The 26881-nt window shown below is 48.6% G+C and overlaps 1 protein-coding gene across 3 annotated transcripts in view; it reads left to right on the forward strand.

Moving 5' to 3' along the window:
* PAQR8 (progestin and adipoQ receptor family member 8) overlaps positions 1-26013 on the forward strand; it is a 35114-nt gene extending 9101 nt beyond the window's left edge. For all 3 annotated transcript variants that reach the window (XM_050948895.1, XM_050948897.1, XM_050948896.1), the window contains exon 2: positions 20303-26013. In XM_050948895.1, coding sequence (XP_050804852.1) covers positions 20303-21415 — 1113 coding nt within the window. In that variant the 3' untranslated portion in view covers positions 21416-26013. The remainder of the gene's footprint in view (positions 1-20302) is intronic.
* Positions 26014-26881: the final 868 nt, after the last annotated feature.

Raw genomic sequence — 26881 nt, forward strand, 5'->3', positions numbered from 1 at the left:
TACTCAGCATAGCCTGAGTTTACAGACCACAGTTTGAGAACCACAGCTTGCACTTCTACCTTGACCAATTAAGATTTAAAACAGGGATGGGCAAACTTTTTGGCCTGAGGGCCACATCGGGGTTCCGAAAACAAATAGCCTGACCCCTCCCCCTGCCCCCTATCCACCCCCTCCCACTTCCCGCCCACTGACTTCCCCCCTCAGAACTTCTGACCCATCCAACCCCTCCTGCTCCTTGTCCCCTGATTGCCCCCTCCCAGGATCCACCGTCCCTAACTGCCCCTCCAGGACCTCACCCCCATCCAGCCCGCCCTGTTCACTGTCCCCTGACTGTCCCGACCCCTATCCACACCCCCACCCCCTGACAGGCCCCCCAGGACTCCCATGCCTATCCAACCCGCCCTGTTCCCCATCCCCTGACCACCTCCCCCCAAACCTCCGCCTCATCCAACCACCCCCTGCTCCCTTTCCCCTGATTGCCCCCTGGGAGTCCCTTTTCCTTATCCAACCCCCCAGCTCCCCGCCCCCTTACCATGCCGCTCAGAGCAGCAGGCCTGGCAGCCGCACCACCCAGCCGGAGCCAGCCATGCCGCCGTGCCGCCCGGCAGGAGCTCGCAGCCCTGCCACCCAGAGCGTTGGCGGCACGGTGAGCTGAGGCTGTGGGGGCGGGGGGACAGCAGGGAAGGTCTGGGGGCTAGTCTCCCTGACGGGGAGCCCAAGGGTCGGGCAGAACAGTCTCGCGGGCCGGATGTGGCCCAGGGGCTGTAGTTTGCCCACCTCTGATTTAACATGTGTTTGAGTTACATGGCAATCTGACAAACCCTCCTGCACTCTCGGCTTCTGAACGGGGACAACTGTGATTCGTATTGCTGATCTAATGGATTGTCAGCAGGAGATTTAAGATCTATTCCTATCTCTGCCACCATCTCGTAAAGTGACTTGGGCCACTCACTTAACCTCTGTGTGCCTTAGTTTACCCATCTGTAAACGGAGGCAGTAACCCTCACCAGCCTTTGTAAAGTACTTTGCCGAAAAAGAGCTCTAGGCACACAAAGTATCATTAGCCATGAAAACATGGTTGCTGGGTTTGAAAAAAAGGCCACTTGCCAGTACTGTACAATTATGGAAAACGCAATACAAGGTAAATGTGGTGTTGGTTGCTCTGTAGCAAGTATTACTGGTTTTCTGTATACTGTACTCCCCTTTTCATTTCTAACAGGGCTGCCTGTCTAGAGGGCAGCTGCTGGTGAGTGCAGCGTGTTACAGACATGGCATGCATGCTGTGCTGTCTTGTGGAGACATCACTCTTGTTTCTTCTTGTTTGATTGTTTCCCTAAATCTAATATAACAAAATAATTCAGGCTGAAAGTATATGGTTACCTCTTTGTATATGGGAGAGAAACATAACAATGGATTATATAAATAGGTTGTGCTCCGGCTTTAGCATTAAGGGGCAGTGTGAATTTATCCAGATGTTGTCTAAGAATTCCTAGAAACACAGAGAAAAATCAAGCCAAACCACAAAAACATTTTTTATTTACTCCTGTTTGCTGCTAAGGGTGTTTCCCACCAACCCCATGTGTTTGCAAGAACGTTCAGACTCTAAAAATATCCTATGCATCATTTATTATTATTTAATATTTCCACTGAGGCTGTGCCCAATGGCTTCAGTCGGGATCAGGGCACCTTTGCATTAGGTGCTCTGCAGACACAGACATATGGGCCCTATCTCGAAGAGTTTACAGTCCAATTGCAACATTGTGCAGCAAGTGAACAGAACAAACAACGGGGGGGGGGAGATGTGGGAGGATGCGGGTAACAATGAGATCATGTGGTTGCACAAGCAGCTATGTGCACAATTTGATGTTTCTGAATAATTTACAGGGTTTAGCTATAGCTGTGTCAGGAACCCTCTCCCAGCAACCTTTACCAGCCCTTTAATGATAGTGTTCACAATTGTGCAATACATTCTCCAAGACTTATCAGTTCCTGTGAAGAGTTTCTAAGCCAGGGCTTCTTTGCCTGGGGTTGTGACTCTTAGGGGGGTAGTATCACAAACAGGTGTCAGGGCGTTGTGATCACTTTGTCCTTTTCGTATAGCAAAATGGGAAGGGGCTCCTTGCTAGATTGGAGGAGGGTGGGGGATGGAGGTGGTAGTATGTAAATGAGACCTGATGTGGAAAATATCCACAGCTCTAGGCAATTAGGGTAGGACTGAGAACATCTCACTGGTTAGGTTGCCAGTTTTGGTGGGAGGTATACCTGGAGGTTTCATCACATATGTAATCTTTAATTAAAAATGAATCTTTAATTCCTGGAGGCTCTAGGATAATCCTGGAGGGTTAGAAACTTTACTCACGGGTGTCACATTCTCTGCTTACAGGCGTGGCTGATGATAAGCGTGATGTGTGTACATTTTTTTCTAGTGACTGTGGCACCAGAATTCATAGCCTTAAAAGTATTTCTGTGCATTTATCTTTGTGGTGATGACAAGTTTATAGCAAAATAATCAGTCCAGCAGGACGTGCTGTGGGAGATCTTCTTAGCAACCACCCTGTTGCTTTTCACATTGGTCTCACAGTTTTGTTTTGTTTATTTGGCATGCTGCAGATGGTCACCTGATCACAAAAATCCCACCCAGAATTTAAATATAATGCAGTTAGGAGCACAGTTCACTCAGTGCAGCACACTTGTAAACCCGCTCTGGTCTGGGTAACAGAACTAAGAGCACTTCTTTAGCTCTCATCAAATGACCTCTCTGAGGGCCTGATCTGGCAAACTCTTGTGTGACTAGGCCTTGCTCACATGAGTCATCTCCACAAAGTCAATGGATCTACCTGTATGAGAGAGGGTTTGCTGGACTGATTCCTGATTCTGCATCTACAGTAGCAGACCCCTCTACAATACCCCTCCAGCAGCTTAGCACCCCTTACTCCCGTACAGGGGTATTAGTCCTGTACTGATTCAGGAAGAAGGAAATGGACAGATGGAGAGTATACAAAGAGTCAGGAGCTGCCTTCTAAAATGTTCTTATAACTCCCAGGCCTAGGAGGGTAGTTCCTAACTGTGGTTGCTGAAGCATATCATTGACTGTTCACACTCGTTGTTACCGATTCCCATGACTCACCTCCGCCATAGCAACCGTTAACAATGCTGACTCTGCACTCTAATTTTGCTTATACCTGGTGGAATATATATCCATAACGGACCTTGGTCTGCTTCATTTCCACGGTGTGCCAGCCCAACCACTGGCTGACGCTGAAGGTGCATGGCATCGTCCAGGGGGATAAGGGCAGTGGTGATGATCTCTTGCAAACTACTTTGCAGGCTATATATGTGCATTTGCTCTGAAATGCAGCCACCTCTGGGGTACATAGTAACACTGCACAATGATTTTGGACAAGAGGTGAAGAAGGATCCTATATCCTATATTGAAACTACAATTTGGGAAGGCAGAAAGTGACTTCATTTGGAATTTGGTTAGGACTACGCCCCGTACTGTACAAATGAGCGATAGTGTCTTGCCACAGAAAGATTCTGGCCAAAGTTCTCAATTTTTTAGATGCATAAAGTGAAACACCTAAATCCGTAGCCTGCATTTCAGAGGTGCTGAGCAAGTTAGGAGTTGCTCTGGGAGCTCTGTACCTCTGCAAATCAGGCCATGTATTTGGTATCTAACTTAAGGTATCCAGGGTTAAAACTGTGTGACATAGTGACTCCCCAGGGCACAGAGGGCAGAGTCAGCAGTCAGGATTTAATCTCAGTTCCTGGCTCGCAGCCATGAATGAGTTCAATCTACTTACCCGCTCTTGTCCCCCAGGCACCAAAAAACCCCATGAAGATTTCTCCAGCACATCTCATCTTGGCAGGACTTTGAAAACTGCCTTTCCCTGTGTTGGAGCTCCAGGATCATTGATGTTTTTGTCTGGTGATGCCCTTGCACGGTTTTGTCATAACTCACCCTCATCCAAGGCCCTAGTACTCTGTTTGTTGTACCAGATGCACAACTCTCATTTGCTGGAGACAACACAACTGAGACAATGCAGTGTTGGTGTTGAGAAGTACATGGCTCAGCGCAGCTGAGCTGGCTGCTAGCTGAGCCTGCCTTCAGGCCAGAAAACAGTGAGACCTGACTTTCCAGTGACTGTCCCAGGATATAAATAGTGACTCCAGCTCTTGTCATTTTTGATGGCTAATCTCAGTAAATTGTGAGGCACCAATTCCCAATACCCAATACAAATCCTGCCTTCAGCTTCCTGTATTCAGCTCCCTTTGGAGCTGTACATTTGTGTGTCTGAGGGCAGAATTAGGCCCATTTTCTTTTTTTTTTTTTTGTAACCTTCCGCAGACTTGCTCTAGTCTTTTCTCTTGCACCTTCTCTCTCTCCATCACTTCCTGCTCCCTCCATCACCTCTTCACTTCACACACTTTCATCTCTATTGGTGCAAGAGCCTTCTCCTCTGCAGCTCTGCCCTTTCTAATAGCCTCCCTGTACAGTTCTGTCTCACTGAGCTATCTTTTCAGGGTTTCAACGCTTCCACCTTGTGCTCTATGTACTGTTTGAGTTCACAGCCCAGAGGCTGAACACAGAACAGCAGCCATGCCTCCTAAGCAGCAAATCTAAGCAGATGCACAGGACGTGGGAGTTGCCATAAGATTCTGTAGTACCCATCCCAGTTCCACACACCTCAGGCTGAATGCATTGTGCTACAGATGCTATGGCTGGAGATATTATAAAGTCAGATTTGTGGAGCTTTGCCCCTGGTTAACACACCTTTCCTTTTGAAACCTTCAGGCCAAAATGTTCCAACATGGGTGCCTACGATTAGGCATCTAAATCCATCATTTAGGCCCTTAAGCAAAAGCAGCCTGATTTTCAGAGCTGCCAAGCATCTGCAGCTCCTGTTGACTTTGGTAGGATTTGTGGGGCCAGCAAACTCTGGAAACCCGACTACTTTAATATGGGTGCCCAACAGCCCCCACATTAGAGCATTTTGGCCCAAGCAAGTTTTAGGGCTTATGAAATGTGCCTATTTACGTCCTTCCCCTCTCATCTGAGAGATCCAGTAGTGGAGATGGTTACCATCTAGTAGAAACCAGATTGGAGCCACCAACTCATTATGGAGAACCAAGTAAACAACAGGTTGAAATAGCTTTTGGTCTCTGCCTAGTCTGGGTTTGAAGGCGTGACCTGTAGGTAAAAGGTTCTACAACCCAATTCTAATGTCCTGACCCATTCAGTGAGCGCTTTGAATGTGTCTTTTGACTGATAGAAATCAGATGGAGTTTGGGAGAAATCCTGGCCCCAGTGAAATAAGTGGCAAGGCTCCCACTGACTTCAGTGGGTCCTGGATTGCCCCTTTGTGTAGAAATAAAACATATCTATTTAATATATGATGTAATAACAGCACTTTGAGCACCTTCTGTCCAAGGATTTCAAAGCACACACACAAGGATGTGGCAGTAAAGCTGGTAGGTATTATTAGCCCTGTTTTATAGATTCACAAACTGAGACACGGAGAAGTTAAGAAACGTATTCCCAATTGTGCCCTCTAACGTTGGTGCTTTGATTTTTGGATGCTCAGCGTGAGACCTGTCTGTGAGAGGTGTGGGTGCTCAGCCTGTCTGACAACTGGAGACTAGATGATCAAAATATCACTGTATCCTTTACTGCCACCTGTTAGACCTTGGGTGAAATTCATCCCTGGTGTAAATTCATTGAATCTGCCCTCTTATATGTTACTACGCGGACAGTGCAAACACAGAAACTGATTCTGATCTCAGCTACGTGAGTGTAAATCCAGAATAATTCAAGTGAAGTCTGGATTTGCACAGGTGTAGCTGAGATCAGCATCTGTCCCTTAGTTATCTGAATGCCCAGCACTCACCACCGTCAAGCTGTAGCAGTTGGCAGGAAATGTGGAGGTGACAGGTTTATGCACCACAGGAAAAGGAAGTGACGACTGAGAGTACAGGGAGCCACTGACAGCAAGTATGTGATGTTCTCTCTGTTTTGCAGCCAAGGGCAATAGTGGTTCCCAGGGGTCACATGGGTTAGGGCTGGGAAATATTTACGGTCGTGCTAGGCTGCTTATTTCAAAATAAGTTCCATTTCTCCCCCCGCCCCCGCTATTTGCTTCTAAACTAAGTTACTTCTACGACTGTAGAGGAACGAGTTTGTTCTAAGGTGATTTGACTGGGGAGTGCAAATGGGCAGTGGGCCTGATTAGAAATGCAGAGCAGCGAGTGGAAAGACTCCTGGTTCAGTGGACTCTGGATCAAGTCCATTGCGAGTGCATTTCTCACTACATCTTTTCAAGCTCAGCTCAGTCGATACCCAAAGACATGATCATCTGGTGGCTGTTTGGTGGGCGGTGGTGCTCTCAGTCTAGTTCCTAGTGGATGCCTTTCAGGGTGAGATGCAGGGGGGCTCCTCACTTGAGAGAGCCCCGTCAGTGTCTAGCCCAAGGAACTGACAGCAGGTCTCCCCCAACTGGTCTTCACGGCTGAGAAAGGACAGTTTCTTTCTGATCACTGTCGCAGAGAAGCCAAAGATGGCCAGCACCTTGAACTGCAAGCAGAAGCCAGTGCAGAGATTCAGTCACCAGACCTACGTGCTCCTAGGGTATGTCTACACTGCAGTGTAAGCCCAGGGTTAGTGGGACTGGAGTCAGGTAACCTGTGTTGGGAACCTTGGGGCTTGAGCATCTACATTGTATTTAAACCCTGCGTTATGGATTTTCTAACCTGTGCTCAAACCTAGGGCTCTGGCATCTGCAGTGCAAGACCCGAGTCAAAGTAACCACATCCCAGAGACGGCAGTGCTCCTTCCCTCCATGTTGCCACTCTAGACTGTGGTGCACTGTGGGAAAACTTTATTGTCTGCCCTGCATGTTACAGGTTCGCTCTCCTTTGCAAATTCAGGAGGCTCTCCGATAACATGCTTGCAGATCGGTGGTCAGAAGAGAATAGGTGAACATTGGTCCGAGCTGCTGCCCTTTGCCAAGGAGTGGGGGCTTCTGTTTTCAATAGAGTGGATTGCAGATTGTTGGGATAGAAAGGACTAAGGAAGTTGTCCCCTGTTTCCCAGCTTGACTTGAGCTCGGACCCTCCAGCCCTGCAGGGTTCCGGGACTGGGTAAGCGCAATTGCAGTATGGACATAAGGGGGTTGAGTTTTGAGCCTGGGCTCAAGTGCAGGTTTACATTGCAGTGTAACCCTTCTGCCCCTCTGAGTTGGCAGCAACAAGGGCCGGGCTCAGTATCCAGGGGTTCCGTTTCAATAACACAATTTATAACTGGCTCGAGCCCCCACCCAATGACCTGAGACACTTACATACCACACCCCCCTGGGCGCCCCTAGGAGGCAATACTTCCCCTCTCGCAAGCACGGAGTCTGAGTGCAGCAAAATCCTTTTAGTAAAGGAAGGAAACAATGCGGCATCCCATTGGAGAAACACCACAAACAGGATTATAACACAAACCATAAACAAAAACCCACCTCCAAGTACGTTTGGCAATGTCCTTTTCCCCTTAGGGTCTTAAGTCCAATCACCCCAAAGTCCAACAACCCAAAAGTCTCTGGTCAGTGCCACCCCAGAATTCAAGAGTTTATCTGCAGAGTTTTACCTCTCCCAGCCTGGGTGGAAATGAGGGGGTGTCCACACAGGGTGTTAAGGGGCACCTTACATGGGCCAGGGCCAACTGCTCCACCTCTCCATGGAGTTCTGCTGCAGCCTTCACCACACCAGCTCCACTACACCAGCTGTGCCGCTCCTCCAGCTGTCCCTGCCAAGCACTTCACTCCTTTCATTGTTCCATGGGCTGCTCCAACACACTACGAACTGCTCTTCTCTGCCAGCCACTTAACAATAGGTCTTCAGACTCCCCCACTAGTTAACACAGCACTCAGTGATTTCAGCTCTTAGTAGGGGAGCCCTGGTGCTGGTGCACCATTGACCTAACATAAACTCAGCTCAGGAGTCTCTAGATGGTCTCCTAATAGAATTAAAATTAGTTCTACTTTTTTTACAGTGGAGAGAAGAAGCTGTGCAATTGGTGTTCCAGTCTCTCAAAAAGGACCCATACCAGCCCCCAACCTCTCTCAATTCAGTGGGTATTGGAACCCATATCCCTTGTTTAGCAAGTGTCACTTAAGTTATATTGAGACATCTCTGTCATAAAGCAGTCTTGTAGTTCCTCATTCACATAACCAGCTGGCAACACTTTATTTATCCTGCCCCAATAACAAAGAAATTGGGGATCCCAGAGCTGTCAAAATAACCATCCCGGGCTGCATTGGGCTATGCTGGGTGTGCCCATGCAAATATCTGAGAATTCACTATTCCTGAATTTCTTTCCGCACTTCCCATAATTCACCACCAGATGTCAGGGTAGAGCTCATCCTGACAATGCTTACAGCAGTATAGACATACCCTTTGTGACCTACCTCACTCAGCCATTAAGCAGCTGCATTCAGCATCCGCTGGTGCCCTAGGGGGACTATCAGGGTCATCTCAATTCAAGAACATTATACTTGTTGAGCCTGGAATTGACAGCCACATGTGTAGCTGTGGTGTGGCCCACATTAAAGAGGGATGGTCACAACTTCTGGCCAGCTACAGATAGTAGGAATGAAAGGAAGCAGTGGCCCCACTGGGCAGCCATGGCTCCAACAGGGACGGAGGCCATTATCTGTCATGATGACAGGTAGACTTAACCCTTCAACTTCTGTTCTTCTACACACTGCCACCAAGCACTAGGCATATCTTGTGCAGGTTTGATCACTCTCTCTCAGCTCCCAGTCTCAGCCGGATAGTGGGAAGGTAATGAGCCAGCAGAACCTGGCTTTAATTCAAAGGAGACATAGAGCTGAGTGTCAGCTAATAAAACTGTGCCCCTTTGTTTTTGCAGTCCCCCTTAGTGGCTTCACATACACATCGAACAGGAGGGATGGCAAGACGGAAGGCAGAGTTTCTTTGAGGAGAAGGAATTCTGGAGCTAGTCAGGGAGAAAACTTTTATGACAAATTCCTAAATTGTTTTGTGTATAGGCTTCAAAATGGGCCCACTTTGCATTTTTAATAAACTTTTGGCAACATTTTTGTGAATTGAAATTATCAAAACTTTACATTTACCGAAAACCTTGTTTTGTAAATGAAAAGTTTCCATAATGATGTTTGATAAAGATGCCCATGAAAAATGCTTCAGAAAATTTCACAAACAATTAGCTAACATTGATAGTTTTTGCAAAAATATTTTGATTTTTAAAAATGGCCCCTTTTCAGCTCAAAAACTTTGTACTTCAAAAAATGTCAACAACCTCTAATGATTTTGCTGAAGGGCCACCCCATCCATCTTCACAAGAGCCAGCAAGCAAATCAACAAAACCTTGTAGCCATGGCACTAGAACCTTGCCATAAGTGGCAAGCATGCTTTTAGCGCTGCATAAATAGAAATAGTAATAACCTGGGCATTTGCTCGGCGGAGATCATTCACCATTGCTATTGTCATGTTATAGAGAATCACAGTCTTTCTTAAACAAGAGACATTTATTAAAGAAAACAATTGCAAATACAGATACAAACAGACTTCCATGCAGCTCCAGTTCCAGCTTTGTCACCCTTGTTTAGCAGGTACCACACAAAGACATCTAGTGACTGAATAACATACTGCAAGTAAACATACCAGATCAGTACAATCTCTGTCTCTTAGTTCTGAGGCCAAAGTGATGGGGAAATAGAGAATTGTCACATAGCATCAGATTTTCCTCATTCAAACCTCCCCTCTAGACTTAGACCAAAAGTAAAGGTCTGGAAACAGTTTGGATTTGCTAACTCTTTTAAACCTGTTTTGTGGCATTAATAAAAGGGGGAAAGGATCATTTCTCCTTGAATTTGCACATTTTACTGGGCTTGTAATGACACAACTTGGCTGTGGTCCCCTCAGTCTTTCCCTTTTCTCAGATCCGAAACAAATGACACTCAGTTGCTGCTGTTTGGTAACAGCCAAAATAATTGAATCCCCCAGAGAGCGGGATGAGGACAGATTCTGAACTAGATGCCCTACAAATGAATGCAGCTTTCAACTGAGACTACACCCCCGCGAAAGGGAGAGAATAGAAGCTCTGTGAAAGGGAAACAGCCAGTGCTGACCTTGGATTTCTTTTCTCTGTAACATTAATTGCTTGTTGCTTTGTTCACCACATGACTGCTGGAAATTACCAACTTATTCCTGCTCACATGGGCTCTGTTTAAAATAAGCCACCTAGGAGATTCTTAACTTAGGGTTGTTTATCCAGGTTTCAAGTGTGTTTCTTGTGATTTTTTTTCTTTAGTGCCAGGATATTATTGTAAAAATGTCTAGCCGTGGTTTATCCCTTTAAACACTAGCGCTTTCCAGACTGTTAGCTACATGACTGCTTGGAGTGTCAGTCTGTCTGTCTGTCATCAGCTAAGCATTTGCAGATACACTTGAAGCCAATGGGTGCCTGAGGTGCCTCAGCACTTTTGAAAAGCAGGCCATGCCTAGATTCTGGATGGCTTACACTTTGACACACGCTGTACTAACTGTAGCCAGTACTAGTCTAGTACAGATGCTGGCTGTCTGGATAGTACCAAAAGTTGCAGAGACCTCTCTGGATGTCCTCTGTGACTTGCAGTGCCAAAGGGATGTAACAGGTGTGACCACGACCCAGGGTTGTGTAGTCTACATGAACATGCTTGTATCCAGCTGGCCTGACTTGGTCCTAACCTCTCTGCACAGTCTCCCCCAGTCTTTGAGCAGAATGGGCAAGGAGCCCTGCATAGGCTGAACCAGGCTTCAAAACCGCACAATCATGTTGCTTTGGCCGTGTATTAGTGCCCTGTTTTCAGGAGAAGAGGTCATCACACCCGTGTCTGTCTAATCCATCTGCTTAGCTAGATTTGTATATTGCGCCCACCAGCATACTGTCCGATCAGCTAGGTGCTAGCCACCATCTGGCTCCTCTTATGTCAGTGCCACAGTGGTCAGTTGGTTAACCTGAACTCTCAACCAGAGCCCCAGTGCCATCTTCTGACCCCAGTGCAAGTGGCTGCAGTGATCCCCCTGGGGCCATCCAGGAGGTTTGGGCCCCAAGCCCTTCGGATAAACAGATCTGTATTGTGTAGAGCCAGGTCTGCAGGCTCCAAAGGGTTAACAAGGGCCTTGGATGTTGTCAGTCAAGCTAGCGATACCCATTCCATCCTCCCTGTTCCGGTATGAGTTGTGCTCACTGGTAGTCTGGCAATTACCACCCAGCTTTCACTTTTCCGCGGTAGGGCTGAATTCTTGGCTGCTGTTTGCTTAAAGGAGAGATGGGAAAAGGTTAGCATGGTGCTTTGGTTACACACCATCTCCCTTGAAATGGGCCAGTGGGCATCCCCCAAGCAATGATTCCACAGAAGAGAGGCTGATGATATGCTGACAGGTGAGTACCAAGTGCCTGCATGTGGAAGCTACAGCTGTTGTAGGAAGTTGCTACACAACTGCCTCTCCATGTGGCTTGGCCCTTGGTGATCCGTGTGCTGTGACTGCCTCTCTCCCCCTGACCATGAAGGCCAGCTGATGTGCTCGAGCACCCAGTGCCCGAGTTTAAACATCAGGGGCCTGGTGCAGGACATTTCCAGCAGGCGACCCTCACCTCTGGACCTTGCTGGGGACCATCGGTGCTGGATTGTGAACTTGGAGAGTGCTATTGGGATGGAAATCCAATCTGGGGCTTGAACGGCCCTCACCTTGCTCTAATTCAGAGTCATCTGAGCCCTGAGGCGGTGTTACAGCTCCAGAACCGTAGTGCGGGGAGAAACATGTTTGGCTGCTCCCTGCAAATGGGAATGGAAGGCATTGAGGGAGGGTGAAATACTTCAGTTGAGTTTTCAGCATCAAAACTCAATAATAATTAAAAAGGGCTATATCAGGAGAGGGACTGGGAGCCCGGGGGGAGTGCAAGGTTAGGGTGTGTAACCAGCTGGTGTGCAGAGTGCAGCACAGGGTGCAGGAGCATAATGCAAAACCCACAGACTGTTTGATTGTCCGCTGGAGATACCAGGGAATGGGATCTCTGCATTACAATAGAGATCATCCTCTCTGCAAGATGTGTGGTCGTGTTTTCCTTCCAGAGAGTTATTTTTATTATTACCGGTATTTGTACTGGAGTAGCCCCAAAGCGGGAGTACAAGGAACCAATGATACGCTATGCTGGGAGCAGTCAATATCCCATAAATACCATGCAGAAAACCTCTGCCACATTTGTGATATTACGGGTTTTATTGTGCCCTTACCGCACAGTCCTGCTTTGGGGTCTGTGCAGAGCTGCACCCCAGTGTAATCTGTGGGAGGGATTGTTCCTGAAGTGGGCAGGTGGGAAGGTGATTGCTGCTATGGCCTTGAGGTGCAGCACATGCTCATTGTGCTCTGTGGTCTGACGTGCTGGGTGGGCCAATGAGGGAAGCAAGGCCCTGCAGTAGCCATCGCCCATTGGAGGGTCAAGGGCTATTGCAGGTAGGATGACCAGACAGCAAGTGTGAAAAATCAGGACATGGGTTGGGGGTAATAGGTACCTATATCAGAAAAAGACCCCAAAATCGGGACTGTCTCTATAAAATCGGGACATCTGGTCACCCTAACTGCAGGACATAGTCTTGTGCAGCCCCAGCACTGCCGTGATGAAATTCCCCCCTGTGCGGAGGCCGGGCCAGTGTGAGGCCGAGGCATCCTTAACTTCCATCTCAAGCTCTGGTGTGGGGGCATAAGTGGAGCCGAGGCCTTTTGCTGCCCCTGCACAGGAGCGAGTGTCAGACACAGCAGTGCAAGGAGAGGCAGCTGCTTTGCACTCTCCCCCCACTCAGGATCCAAGACAGCCTTGCTGTAGTGGGAGTTTTTCAGGACCTAGTGTGAGGAGTCTGGACCAGCTCCTGGCAGGTGCTGAGCTGAACGTTGGTAGGAATTGTGGGTGCTCAGCAGCTTCTGGGATCAGGCCCTTTATGAGTATCCAAGGCACCAGGAGACAAATTACTCCGAGTGAGTTCTGCTTAGCATTGTCTACTCACTCCCCCTCTAGCCTCTGGCCCCTCCTTTCCCATGATGCTCTGCTTCTCGCTGTTTGCTAGCGATGATAGCACCGTGCCAGGCAGCGCTAGCCGGGTGCCAGGCAGCGCTCGCCGGGTGCTGCTGCTTCCTGTGGGAGAGAAGCACTAGTCTAGCTCCAATCTCCGCACCTTCCCTGATGCAGCTGAGTTCGGGTCAATCATCCTTGGGGATAGGAGGAAAGGTTAAAGCTAAAAGCTAGAGCCAGATCCTCCAGTCTATTAGAGCTTCTTTGTGCCCTTCTGGTAGACAGAGCCACTGGAGGGTATTCATTCTGCAGGGGGATCCTCCGGTGGCAGCCACTGAACTGACCCTTCTTGGCTGCCGGTACAGGGGGTATGGCTGAAGAAAAAGGGGTTTGGCTGGTGCATCCTTCTGCCATGATGATGTGTGGCTGCCAGGACAGCGACATGGGCAGCCAGCATAAAACAGAGCAGCCCTGAAGCTGCTCCTTCTTCCTGGAGGGGATGGCCCAGCACTCACATAACTCCAGGATTGGGGGACAGGGAGGGGGAATAGGACCCAAATGTGGCTTAAAACCCTTTTGTGTTGCCTTTCCTGAGCTGCACCAAATGCTGCTTAGTCACAGGCCAGGATCCGGACCACAATGTTCACAGAAGAAACGGCGCAGCAGCGGGTGACGACAGCAGCACTGCACAACACAGTTGTCATGGCCTCAGCATACAGAAGGAGTCTCGCATGTGAACCCTTCTGAGCCCTACTAAACCAGTTCTTTCAATATCTTGCCAAGGCAGCGGCCCTTAGTGAGGGCACTGTCCGAAAGAGCTTTCATGCTTTTTTCTTTTTTGTCCTAGCCCTGTTTAAAACAAAAAAACGAAAAGAACTTTGTAAATTTCCCCTTCTGAAGTGACCGAAGGGGACTGAGTCAGACTCACCTGACAAGTTCCCCGTTGCCAAACATGGCAGATGACAGCCCCGCGAGGCGTTATTTTCAGAAAGCAAAAGAACTGGGTGCTCTACCAGAAACTCTTTTGCAATCGTAACGGCGGTGACCAGTGCCTGCTGGAAGCAGGAAGTTCCACCCAGATCTCTATTTACGGACTGGCTAGGTTGTTGGAGGAAGTGGGAAAAGCCGGGTCACTGCAAAATCAGACTCAGAACCTTCATTTCTGGCTTTTCTAGGGACTTCTTTAGTTCAGAGCGTTGGCCTCAAATGTGGATCTCCTCCTGTGGTGATTGCCATCTTCCGGCCTTCTCTCCCTTTGTGTTTGAGTGAAGTAGCTTTGGGAGGATCTGTGGAGCCATTAGTTAGAAGGCCCTTCCATACCAGATAATACAATGAGTCCAACAAGCCCTATATCCCATCTCTGGCAATAGCCAGTATCTGTTGCTTCAGAGAAAGGAGAAAATATTTCAGGGGTGGGCAAACTTTTTGGCCTGAGGGCCACATCTGGATATGGAAATTGTATGGCGGGTCATGAATGCTCACGAAATTGGGGGTTGGCATATAGGAGAGCTCCAGCTGGGGGTGCGGGCTCTGTGGTAGGTCCAGAAATGAGGAGTTCAGTGTGCAGGAAGGGTCTCAAGGCTGGGGCAGGAGGCTGGGAAGTGGGGGACAGGTGAGGGCTCCAGCTGGGGATGCAGGCTCTGGGGTGTTGCTGGGGATAAGGGTTTGGGGTGCAGGATGATGCTCCGGACTGGGACAGAGAGGTTCAGATGGCAGGAGGAGGATCAGGGCTGGGGTTGGGGCACGGGAGGGGGTCAGGCTCCAGGTGGCGCTTACCTCAAGCGACTCCCAGAAGCAGTGGCATGTCCTCCCTCTGGCTCCTATGCAGAGGTACTGCCAGGCAGCTCTGCACGCTGCCCCATCCGCAGGCACAGCCCCTGCAGCTCCCATTGGCCATGGTTCCCAGCCAACGGGAGCTGCGGGGGTGGCACATGGGATGGGGGCAGTGTGCAGAGCCCCTTGGCTGCCTCTACGTATGGGAGCTGGAGAGGGACATGCCGACGCTTCCACGAACTGTGCGGAGCGGGGCAATCCCCCGACTGGAGCGCTGAAGTGGGGCAAGCGCCGGACCCTGCTCCTCGGCAGGAGCTCGAGGGCCACATTAAAATGTCTGAAGGGCTGGATGCGGCCCCCGGGCCGTAGTTCACCTAACCTTGAAATAGTTCATGCCCCCAAACCAAACACTCCTCTGTGTTTACTTATATATGAACCATCTCCACGACGGAGCAGGTTTAAAACAAATAAAAGGAAGTTCTTCTTCACACAGCGCACAGTCAACTTGTGGAACTCCTTACCTGAGGAGGTTGTGAAGGCTAGGACTGTAACAGGGTTTAAAGGAGAACTGGATAAATTAATGGTGTCTAAGTCCATAAATGGCTATTAGCCAGGAAGGGTAAAGAATGGTGTCCCTAGCCTCTGTTCATCAGAGGATGGAGATGGGTGGCAGGAGAGAGATCACTTGATCATTGCCTGTTAGCTTCACTCCCTCTGGGGCACCTGGCATTGGCCACTGTCGGTAGACAGATACTGGGCTAGATGGACCTTTGGTCTGACCCAGTATGGCCGTTCTTATGTTCTTAGGAGTGCATGTCCACTAAGGAGATAGGCACTGACCCTGCAAACATAGATACACGCACTTCTCTTTATCTGAGGAATAGGAGCTCTGTAAAGCGATCAATGGAAGTACTCAAATGCATAAAGTACAAGCATAAGTAGGTGTTTGCAGGATCAGGTCCATAGCTTGTCATTATTGTTTGTATTACATTCGTGTCTACAGGCAACAGTAGTACCCAGAGCTGTAATAGTAAATGCTAAACTAAAAGCATTTTGGAAAGGAAATTAACCCTTAGGCTTCAGGGTTTTGGCCAAGTTCTAAGGGATTAAGAGGAGACCTTCATGGGGGCAGGTTACCCTCCATCTGCCTACTGTGGGTTTTTTACACCTTCCTCTGAGGCATCTGGTGCTGGCCACGGTCAGAGACATGAGAGTGGATTAGATGAACCGCGGGTCTGATCCAGTCTGACAATACCTGTGTTTCTAGAGGCCCCAGTTTAGGGATGAGGCTGTCCCTGTGCTAGACACTGTACAGACCTATAACAAAGAGATGGTCCCTGGCCCAGAGAGCTTAGGGGCTGTCTACACTGCAATAAAAAATCTGCGGCTCAGAGCCTGGGTTAATAAACTTGGGCTTGCGTGGCTCAGGCTATGGGGCTAAAAACTGCAGGATAGACATCTGAGCTCAGGCTGGAGCCTGGACTCTGAGATCCTGCAAGGCGGGAGGGCATCAGAGCCCAACCTCCAGCCTGAGTCTGAAGCCCAGATATCTACACTGTCATTTTTAACCCACAGTCTGAGCACTGCGAGCTCGAGACATGTGATTTGGACCAGTCGCAGCCACGCTATAGGTCCTTTGTTGTAATGTAGCCATGCCCTTAGAGTCTAAGAATAAAATGGGAAACGAACGGTGGACACAACAAACCGATGGGGAAAATTATCTCATTACCTGGTGCACACGCCTGATAGCTGATTGTGGCTCTTTGGGGGCAAGGACCGTCTCTCTGTTATGGGTTTGCACAGCGCCTGTGGCAATGCACTTAGTAAGCCCATTCTGAGTATAACAGAGAGCGGTCGTAGCACAGCTGCCTGGCCATAACTGAGGGCATCATAGGCATTGCCGCAGAGGGGAGTTTTAAGGAAAGATTTGAAAGTGGCTTTGCGGGTTTTTACAGGGAGCTCTTCCCATGCAGTATAGCCCTTCACCTCCAGACAGCAGGGACAAGGCTGAGGACTGACTGTGCTATAGGCCCCACAATTTCATGCTGCAAGTTTCCATCTGCTGCAGAAACGTGTCTGGAGCTCCTAGCCCCAGGCCTTGCGAGTGGTTGGGGAGCTCTGACCCTCTCCCAACCACACACCACCCCAGTGCCTTGGAGCTTAGCAATGATGGTTGCCAGGGAACAGAGCAATCTGATGCAAGAATCCCAGACAGTGGTGGCTGTTTCTAGGGGCCAGGAAGGCCAGCCCACTAGGGCTTGTGAGACTCAGGTTATATGTAAGAACATAAGAACAGCCATACTGGGTCAGACCAATGGTTCATCTGGCCCAGTATCCTGTCCTGTGGCAGAAGTAAATGCCAGATGCTTCAGAGGGAATGAACAGAACAGGGCAATTACTAAGTGATCAATCCCCTGTTGTCCAACTTCTGGTAGTCAGAGACTTAGGGACACCTAGAGCATGAGGTTGCGTCCCTGACCTTCTTGGCTAATAGCCACTGATGGACCTATCCTCCATTAACTTATCTCGTTCTTTTTTGAACCCAGTTACACTTTTGGCCTTCATACCATCCCCTGGCAATGCGTTCCACAGGTTGATTGTGCGTTGTGAGAAGAACTACTTCCTTATGTTTGTTTTAAACTCACTGCCTATCCATTTCATTGGGTGACCCTTGGTTCTTTTGTTATGTGATGAGATAAATAACACTTCCCTGTTCGCTTTCTCCACAGCACTCATGATTTTATAGCCCTCTCTCGTATCCCCCTTTACTCTTTTTCTAAGCTGAACAGTTCCACTCTTTTTATCTCTCCTCATTCAGAAGCTGTTCCATACCCTTAAACATTTTTGTTGCCCTTCTCTGTACTTTTTCCAATTCTAGTATCTCTTTTTGAGATGGGGAGGCCAAAACTGCACCCAGTATTCAAGATGTGGGCGTATCATGGATTTAGGTAGCGGCATTATGATCTTTTCTATCTTATTACGTACCCTTTCCTAAGGATTCCCAACATTCTGTTTGCTTTTTTGACTACTGCTGCACATGGAATGGTGTTTTCAGAGAACTAGTCATAGTGATACCAAGATCTCTTTTTTGAGTGGTATCAGCTAATTTAGACCCCCTCATTGTATATGTACAGTTGGGATTATATTTTCTAATGTGCATTACTTTGCATTTATCAACATTGAATCTCATCTGCCATTTTGTTCCACAGTAGGGATATAAAATGTTAAACCGTTAACTGGTAAGCATCAGTCTTATCGGTTAACCTGCCTTAGCTGTTAACCTCCGGGCGGGCCAGCAGGCCCCAGTGGTCCTGTGCTGGCTGGAGCAGCCCCAGCCACGCCTGCCCCAGCCAAAGTGGTCCTGGTCCCACCTGCGCCAGCCGGCCCTTTTAACCAGTTAACTGTTTACACAAAATATTTTTTAATCATTTAAACAATTAACTTTTTAAACGATATTTAGATCTCTGTTCCCCAGTCACCCAGTTTTGTGAGCTCCCTTTGTAACTCTTTGCAGTCAGCTTTGGATTCAACTATCTTGAGTAATTTTGTATCATCGGCAAACTTTGCCACCTGACTGTTCACCCCCTTTTGCGGATCATTTACGAATAAGTTGAACAGCACAGGTCCCAACACAGATTCTTGGCAGAACCCTGCTATTTATCTCTCTCCTTTGTGAAAACTGACCATGTATTCGTATCCTTTATTTCCTATCTTTGATCCAGTTACTGATCCATGAGAGGACCTTCCCTCTTATCCCTGACTGCTTAGTTTGCTTAAAAGGCTTTGATGAGGGCCCCTTTCAAAGGCTTTCTGCACGTCCAAGTACACGTCTCCCCAAGCCTGACTGACTGGATCTTAAAACACTTAAAGCCACATGGCTGCATTTCAAAGTAGGTCCTAGAAAAAGGAGAAGGGATTGGCAAGGCTAAGCACTCCCCGCATCAGATCACCATTGTTTCTTGAAAACAGCAACTTCTCTTTCGCTGCTCCTTGCTGCAGAGCTTCCCTTGACCTGCAGCTGCTTAACTGCTGCCAGTGAAGGGAGAGGTCTGGAATGTCACCTGAACCAGCTGCTTGTGCCGTAGTGGAGAGGGGTCTGGCTCCATCTGGCGGATCCCAGTGCTCCCCATCCAGGAGGAGGTGTGCATTTGGTTTGGAAGTTAAGTGGCTCAGCCTGCATTGCTAATTTATAATTACAGCAGGCTCCTATTATATGTGGTATTCTGCACACTAAGCCCAGGCTCTGACTCAATTTTGAGCCCAACCTCCACTTCTGTCCGCACCCAAATCAGTTGACTCGGTCAGCAAGCACTCAGCACCCAGATCCTGTGATCCTGCTGTGACTTGGGTCCAAGCCCTGTCATTTTGCAGTGTAGAGGCAGCTCAAGCCACAAAGCTGAATCAGACGGTCTGTGAATGCAGGCTTCCACAAACCCCGGCTTAGTGAGCTGTATAGACGCACCGCTAGAGGCCCCCCACTAAGACTGGGACCTCCCGGCCTTGGGAACTCAAGCTCTGTTCAGCTCTCATGCTGTGCTTCATGGTATCGCAGCACCCACGGGGGCAATCCGTTGCACTTTTAAGCTCAAAGCATGGTGTGGGCCTTTGCTTGCTATTGTGCAGTGACTCTCCCAATAATTAGGGCAAAATCTCCTAGATCCAACCCCACCCAGAGCACCCCTCTGCCCTGAGCAGCTTGGCCTGGGGAGGGGGAGAGTCCTGCTGTTCTCATCACTGGCCACTAGAGGCTGCTGTGCCCCATTGGCCGCTTCTGTAACCCTCCCTCACTGCGCCCCCTGCTGGCTTCCCCAGGCTGGCAAGCAGAGCAGCAGGTGATGCTCAAGCCCTTCCCTTTCCTCAGGTGGGGGAGAGGGGGAGGTGACGGGGAGAGAGGAAGGACCAGACTGAGGGAGAGAGACCTGACAGGAGACTGAGAGGAGAAGAAGCCCTGTTGAGCAATTGGCCTTTATCTCTCATCTCCTGTGTTTCCCCCACTCTCTTCTGCTGCCACCCTCCTGGTGGGGTGAGGGATGCACAGCAGAGAGAGAGCAATGGGGGAGATGTCCGAGGAGCGCTTATTTCCTAGGAGGGGACCAGCCGGCTGGGCTCCTCCAATCTCAGTAGATGGGGGATGGCAGTTCTCAGACTTCCCCCTCAGATGATGACAAAGGGATGGAATCTGGGGGCTGCTTGTTATTTGGTATCCTGGGTGCTTGGCGCTGTAGGAGCCACCAGGATCAGGACAGTCTTGTCCACGGAGTTGTGGCCCATTACTTCTGGCTGTGTTTTGGCCCATTAGGTTGTGTAGAACCCCCACTGAGCACAGGCCTTTGCATGGCCGATAGCCTCCTGTTAGCTGCGCCCAGCACACACTCTGGGATTTTGTGACTTACATTCCCTGGCTCCGTCCTGGCTTTATTCTGCTGTTCACTGCTCCCATTTCTCTCCTCACTGCAGAGCGAGGGATTGGCTTTACCCATCTGCGGACTCCCTTGTGCCGTGGGGAGCATGATGACGGCCATCCTGGAGCGTATCAGCACCTTGTCTGTCAGCGGGCAGCAGCTCCGCCGCCTCCCCAGACTCCTGGAGGAAGGCTTCCCCAAGATGCCCTGCACCGTCGAAGAATCCGACGTGCCCCAGCTCTTCCGGGAGCCATACATCCAGACGGGGTACCGCCCCATTGGCCAGGAGTGGCGCTATTACTTCTTCAGCCTGTTCCAGAAGCACAACGAGGTAGTCAACGTCTGGACTCACCTGCTGGCGGCCTTGGCTGTGTTGCTGAGGTTCAAGGCCTTTGCAGAAGCGGAGGAGCTGTCCTTGGACGTCTCATCCTGGCCTTTGTTCATCTTTGTGCTGTCCTCCCTCACCTACCTAACCTGCAGCCTCTTGGCCCACCTACTGCAATCCAAGTCAGAGCTGTCTCACTACACCTTCTACTTCGTGGACTACGTCGGGGTCAGCGTCTATCAATACGGCAGCGCCCTGGCCCATTTCTACTACAGCTCGGACCAAGCCTGGTACGATAGGTTCTGGCTCTTCTTCCTCCCCGCGGCTGCCTTCTGCGGCTGGCTCTCTTGTGCTGGCTGCTGCTACGCCAAATACCGGTACCGGCGCCCCTACCCCCTCATGAGGAAGATATGTCAGGTGATCCCAGCAGGGCTGGCGTTCGTCTTGGACATCAGCCCAGTTGCACACCGGGTGGTCATGTGCCACTTGGGGGGCTGCGAGGAGCAGGCTGCCTGGTACCACACCTTCCAGATACTGTTCTTTCTAATCAGCGCTTATTTCTTCTCCTGTCCAGTCCCCGAGAAGTATTTCCCGGGCTCCTGTGATATAATCGGCCACGCCCATCAGATCTTCCACATGTTCTTGGCCCTTTGCACGCTCTCGCAGCTGGAGGCCATCTTCCTGGATTACAAGATGAGGCAGGAGATTTTCCGGAGTAGACATGGACCTCTCTCCATCTACCTGTCCTGTGCCTCTTTTTTTGGCCTGGTGGCCTGTAGTGCCGTCACGGCTCACTTCCTGCAGTGCAGGATCAAAGCGGGACTGGCTAAAAGAGACTCCTGAGAGACCATTGCAAAGACTAGAGAGGCACTGTCTGGCTGGTACCAATTCGGTGGAAACCAGCGAAGGATCATTTATAGAGATATAACAAATTGGTTTGTTTGCATAACTGTTTGTCTAATTTATAACTGAGGGATGGGTCGTAGGCTGGAGTTGCTCTATGAGAGCCCTTCTGTCTAAAGTGTTTTTACTTGAGTGGCTGCCCCTTGCAATGTAGGGTGTTTTTTTTAAGCCTGATTGGGGCACTTAACCAAGGATGCTTGGATTAGGCGAAGGTTTCTAGTTTGTTCCACGCTAGTAAATCTGCAGGGAATATTACATTGAATATCAGGAAAACCTGAGGGTCATTAAACTGTAAAGCAGGCTCCTAGGGGAAGCACGTGGCTAGAGTAATTTAAGACTTTACAAAGCACAGGAGACTGTGCATTGTGGATCAGTCCTGCACCGGCAGGGAACATGGACAAGATGACCTACTAGGTCTTTTCCATCTCTGCTATACGAGGGCTTGATCCTGCTCCCATTTAAGTCAATAGCAAAATTTCAGCAGGAGCAGGATTGGGCCATATGAGTCTAAATTTTCAGGGTGTAGCTGCAGAGGTCTGGATGGCACAGTACTATATAACGTACAGCTGCACAAGCCCTTTATATATCTCCAAGTTAGATTCTTGTGAGTCATGTTCTCTCAACTCTTCTCTCCAGAATTTATACCAGGTTCTTAGGATGACTTTGTTGTAGAGATGGGTCTGGACCAAAACTCTAGATCCATCTATCTCCAGACTTTGGGGATTTTCCAGACCAGATCAGAACTTCGTGCTTCGTGCCCATCTCTGCTTCACTCTTTGACTCTGACCCAGTTTTTCTTCTGGGAACCACCTGACCCAGTGGTGATGTGAGTGAAATTCCCTCTTCTGTCACTGGGAGATTTCACCATGGGTGTTTATAGATATTCAGTACCAGGGCTGCTCATGAACATTTAAAACAATGAGGCAGACTCTCTCAGAGGTTGGTAATGGGATATGGAGCCTTTCCCTAGTACGTCTGTTGTTTGAATCCAGCCTGGGTCGGCAGTGATGCCGGTGACTGTTTGGTGGCCTGCATCAAATGAGTTTGCGCTCGTAGCTCAGTTACTGGTGGAGCAAAGAGAACAAAGACCCTTCCCTGTAGGGACAGTCCCCCCTCTGGCCAGGAGAAGTGCTCTTTGATGGGGCATTTTGGGGAAGCTGGCACTTGCTATAGCTTGTGTTGTACTTAATGAGGGTAAACAGAGGTCTTCAAGGTTGTTAGTCTGCCACCTTTCATCAGTGCTAAATAACATTAGAGATTAAAACGTAATCACTGGAGAAAAAACTGTGTGTGTGTGTGGGGGGAAGCAAAATGTACACTCGTTCTCCTTTCAGTAATCCCACCTGGTGTTCCCTAATGTCTGTTGTACTCAGAGCAAAATTCTTCTTCCATTTGCACTGCAGATTTCTGTTGAATATTTGACTCCGACTGATGCCAGTGGAGTGGACGTACCATAAGGAACAATCCCATCCTGGCAGAGAAATGGACTGGATGGTGTAATAGGCCTTTGCCCTCTGCTGCAGGAGTGAGCTGTCAGTGGATCATATGGCTTTAGGGCAATGCGTAACCCTGACGCTGTAGTATAGCCCTCCTGTAATATGGAAATGGGGGTAGCAGACAGTTCCATAACCATCAGCGTGAAATATGCGTCAGTCCCTTTTACCATCCCAAATGAATTAGAAAGGTTTGGGTTGTTTAGAATGAATCCGCTAATTGCATAAGTCCCTTCTTCATCTACTTGAGTGAGAAGTAGGTGATTGGAGGCTATGAGCCGGATCTCCAGCTGGTGGTGAATCGGAATAACTGAACTGAAGTCAATGGCGCTTACATCAGCTGTCCAGGAGATTCCGACTAAGTACAGTCCTCACAGGCCTAACTGGTAAGCATTTGTCTTGTCCATTCTGTCCTCTCCCAGTGTTAAATCCCAGTTGCCTTGTAGTAGATTATACCACTGAAATATCCATGTGTCCTGTGCAATATCTTCACACTCAGCTGGTCTGATCATCACCTGGTGTAAATCCCCATTGACTTCAGTGGAGCTACGCTGATTTACACCAGCAGAGGATCTGGCCTATCAAATCCAAGCAAAACTGGATTACTTGAGTGAATTGAAACTGACCTTGGAAGTGAGGCTTAGAGATGTGACTGAAGGAGCTTTAGTGTTTGGTCTGGTTTGGGGGATTTTTAAACTCTTTTGTGTGTGTTACAACTCCCAGAAGGGCTCTGTTTTGCTTTGATGTTAGCAAACCCTTTTGCAGGGTGAAGGTCAGTCAGGGAGGGAAATGGTTCACTGGTGGAGGGGAGCAGTAGACAATGGCAGCTGCGGATGCCTGGATTCTTTGAAGACCAAGCCACTAATTTAGGTGCCTTTCTGTGGATAAGTGCCTACATCTGGGCACCCTAATCTGAAACTACTGGCCTTAAGAACAAGTTAAATACCTTTATGGAGGTGGGGGGGAGGGGATTGGCTCAAGGGGGATTATGCTAATAGGATACAGAGTCTGTGAACTCTGCATTCCTGATTCAAATTTAGTCCAGGTTGGTAACAATAAAAAGATGTTTTTATGAGAGAGCTTCTCAGGGGCCTTTGTAGAATTACTTGTTGGTCTCTTGTCAATTTTGGGGAAGAGTCCGTTAGAGCGGACTTTCTTCTTTCGCCTTGTTTACACTCTAAAGTTGAACCACTGTAATTGCATTGGGTTAAAGCAGTACAAGCCCTCTAGTGTGGATGCAATTATAGTAGTGTGAATGTGTTTCTGTATAGGAATGGGAATAAAATATACTGGTATAAAGCACCTTTGTACAATATAACTGCATCTACTCTGAAAGTTGTACTGGTATAACCATAACATCCCTACCCTAAATACATTGTTATGCTGGTACGAAATCTTTGTGTAGCCCAAGCATTAGCTCCTCCAAAGGGTTTAAACTGGGCTGCACATGGTGTCCCAACAGAGGAGGATACACCAACCCATGCAATCTCCGCGCAAGTGTTTGCAAACCACAGAGGACAAGAACGTGGATCGCTCTTCATGGAAGGACTGAGCCTGATGCTTTCTGTAACCCTATATCGCCACCTACTGGTGTCACAGAGCAGCTTATTTTTTCCTGTTACCTTTCCTCCTGGGTTGTTTTTTTTTCTGTGTCCTTGTTAACTCTCAGGCTGAGTAGTTACCCCATTCACCCCTGCAAATGAGACCAGTAACTGACCTCCTCGGGGAATGATAGGGCTGACTTTGCAAGGAAGTACTGACCAACGCTGCTTTTCAGATAACGTCCTAAGGACACAGGGTGCTTCGTCAACACGAGTTAGTGCCATCCCTGCCATCCTTCTCCCAGTGAGAGACCCAGTCTTGTCAAACCCTCCCTCTTCCCAAGGTGTCTTGGACTCGTGCCTTACACAGCTGGCTGGAGATTGCTTATGTGGACCTTGTATGTGTGCACTCCTGGGCTGGCTAGGAACCCGCAGGCCGCTGACAGTGCTATACTAAACCCAATGAAGTCATCGAGAGTCTTGCCTTTGACTTCAGTGAGGGTTGGCCCTAAGAGGACGTAAATGCCGTCACGTTCGGCTGTCAGCCTGTTACTCCTGTCACAGCTCCCACGTGGCCACTTGCAGCTGGTCTTCCTCTCACTCCTAGAGTCCTTTGCACCGGGTCTGGGGCCCCGCACAAGAAGCTCAGCTAGAACTGATGCAGTGGTTCATAGGGCATCTGATGTTGACCTGGCTGCGAGAGGCTGAGTATGTCAGCTTCAGCAGGTTGGCCATGGGAAACGGGGTCACAAACCTCCTTGGGGGACATGACCCTCAGGTGGAGACCAAGTCTTTAACAGGTGTGGATCAGTGGATCAGCCAAGTCTTTAACAGGTGTGGATCAGTGTTTCTCATTGGAACTATGCTGATTAACACCAGCTGCGGATCTGGTCCAGAGTGTGTTACGCTGCTCACTCTTCAGACTTGCTCATTGGGAATGAGTAGGTTAGAAGCAACAGCTTTGCCATCTGCAAACTCATGATTACACTTACTGGTTGATTTTTTTTACCAAGAGAGCTGCTTTGGTATTGAGGGTGAAGGCAGAGGGGGTCAGTTAACCATTAATTTACTTTGAGTGCTTCATGTAGCAGAACAGGGGTGCATGCTTCAGGCTACACGTGTGCCTTGGTATTGACATCTCGTGCTGGCTGGGTTTTAAAAGCATTGCTTCCTACTAAACATGAGTAGTGAGTTTTGCATCTTTTTCTTTGGGAGTGGGGGAGGGGTGTGAGTATTATGCACCAATCATCCCCCAACTTTGTATTGTTGAGACCACTGAAAACTTTGTACTGTACTGACAGCTGTTCAAACTCCTCAGTAATAAAATCTATAAAAGCAAGACAAAGGGGTGCAACATGAAACCTGTAACTCCACCAAAAAGGGGGACTGTGATGGTCATGGCTGTAAGTTGTTCAGCAGAAAGTTTGGCCTTAAAGAGTTGATAATAAATGATAATAATCACAATGAATGTCCTTTACTTGTCTTCCATCTGTGGATCTCAAAGCACTTTTCAAGCTGCACAACGGGTAGGCATTATCTCCCTTGTACAGATGAAGCACAAAGTGGTTAACTGACTAGGCAGAGCTATGAACGCAGGGCCCGATTCAGCAAAGCACTTAAGTGTGTGCTTAAAGTTAAGCACGGGAGAGTAGTGGTCTTGACAGTCAATGGGACTACTCAGATGCTTAAAGTTAAGCACGTGCTTAAGTGCTTTGCTGAGTTAAGGCCAGAACTCCTGATCATTGTTCATCCTTGCTATTGCCATCTGGTCACCTGCAACTACATGCTGTTTCCCAGCAAGCTTGTAAACCGTGGGAGGAAAGCTTGACTCATACAGGTTCTCTCCAGGAATCTGAGATGGGAATACTTCCTCCTTCTACTACCAAGTTTTTTTTTGTAAATGTTTGGCCCTTCATATATAAAACATGGGTCTGTGGTTGCATTTCCTTCCACCAGATGGCAAGATTTCCTCTCCCTTAGCAGCAGAAAGCATGCTGCTTCATGCCACGAATGCAGTATCTGCATAACTAACTTCCAAATGAACTAAGAAAAAAAAATTGAATGTGAGTCGGCATCAGCTCAGTGCAATGTGACTACTTCTTATTAAATAGATGGATTCCCGTGCAGGGGATTCCTCTCTTTAAAGTGTTATTCATCATGGAAGTTACAAAGACTCCCTTTTAAATGAGTGGTTTAGGCTCAAACCTTAAATGTTTGTAAAATACAAAATTGAGGGGATGGGGAATTTACAAAACAGAACAGGGGATTTAAAAAAATCAATGATTGGGATTTTTGGGATGCAGAGAGGAGAGGGTTTTTTTATTTATACATCTCAGGGATATTGGAAACAGCTGCGTGAAAACCTGAAACTG

Source organism: Gopherus flavomarginatus, chromosome 4 (assembly GCF_025201925.1).
Source record: "Gopherus flavomarginatus isolate rGopFla2 chromosome 4, rGopFla2.mat.asm, whole genome shotgun sequence".
Classification (NCBI taxonomy): domain Eukaryota; kingdom Metazoa; phylum Chordata; order Testudines; family Testudinidae; genus Gopherus; species Gopherus flavomarginatus.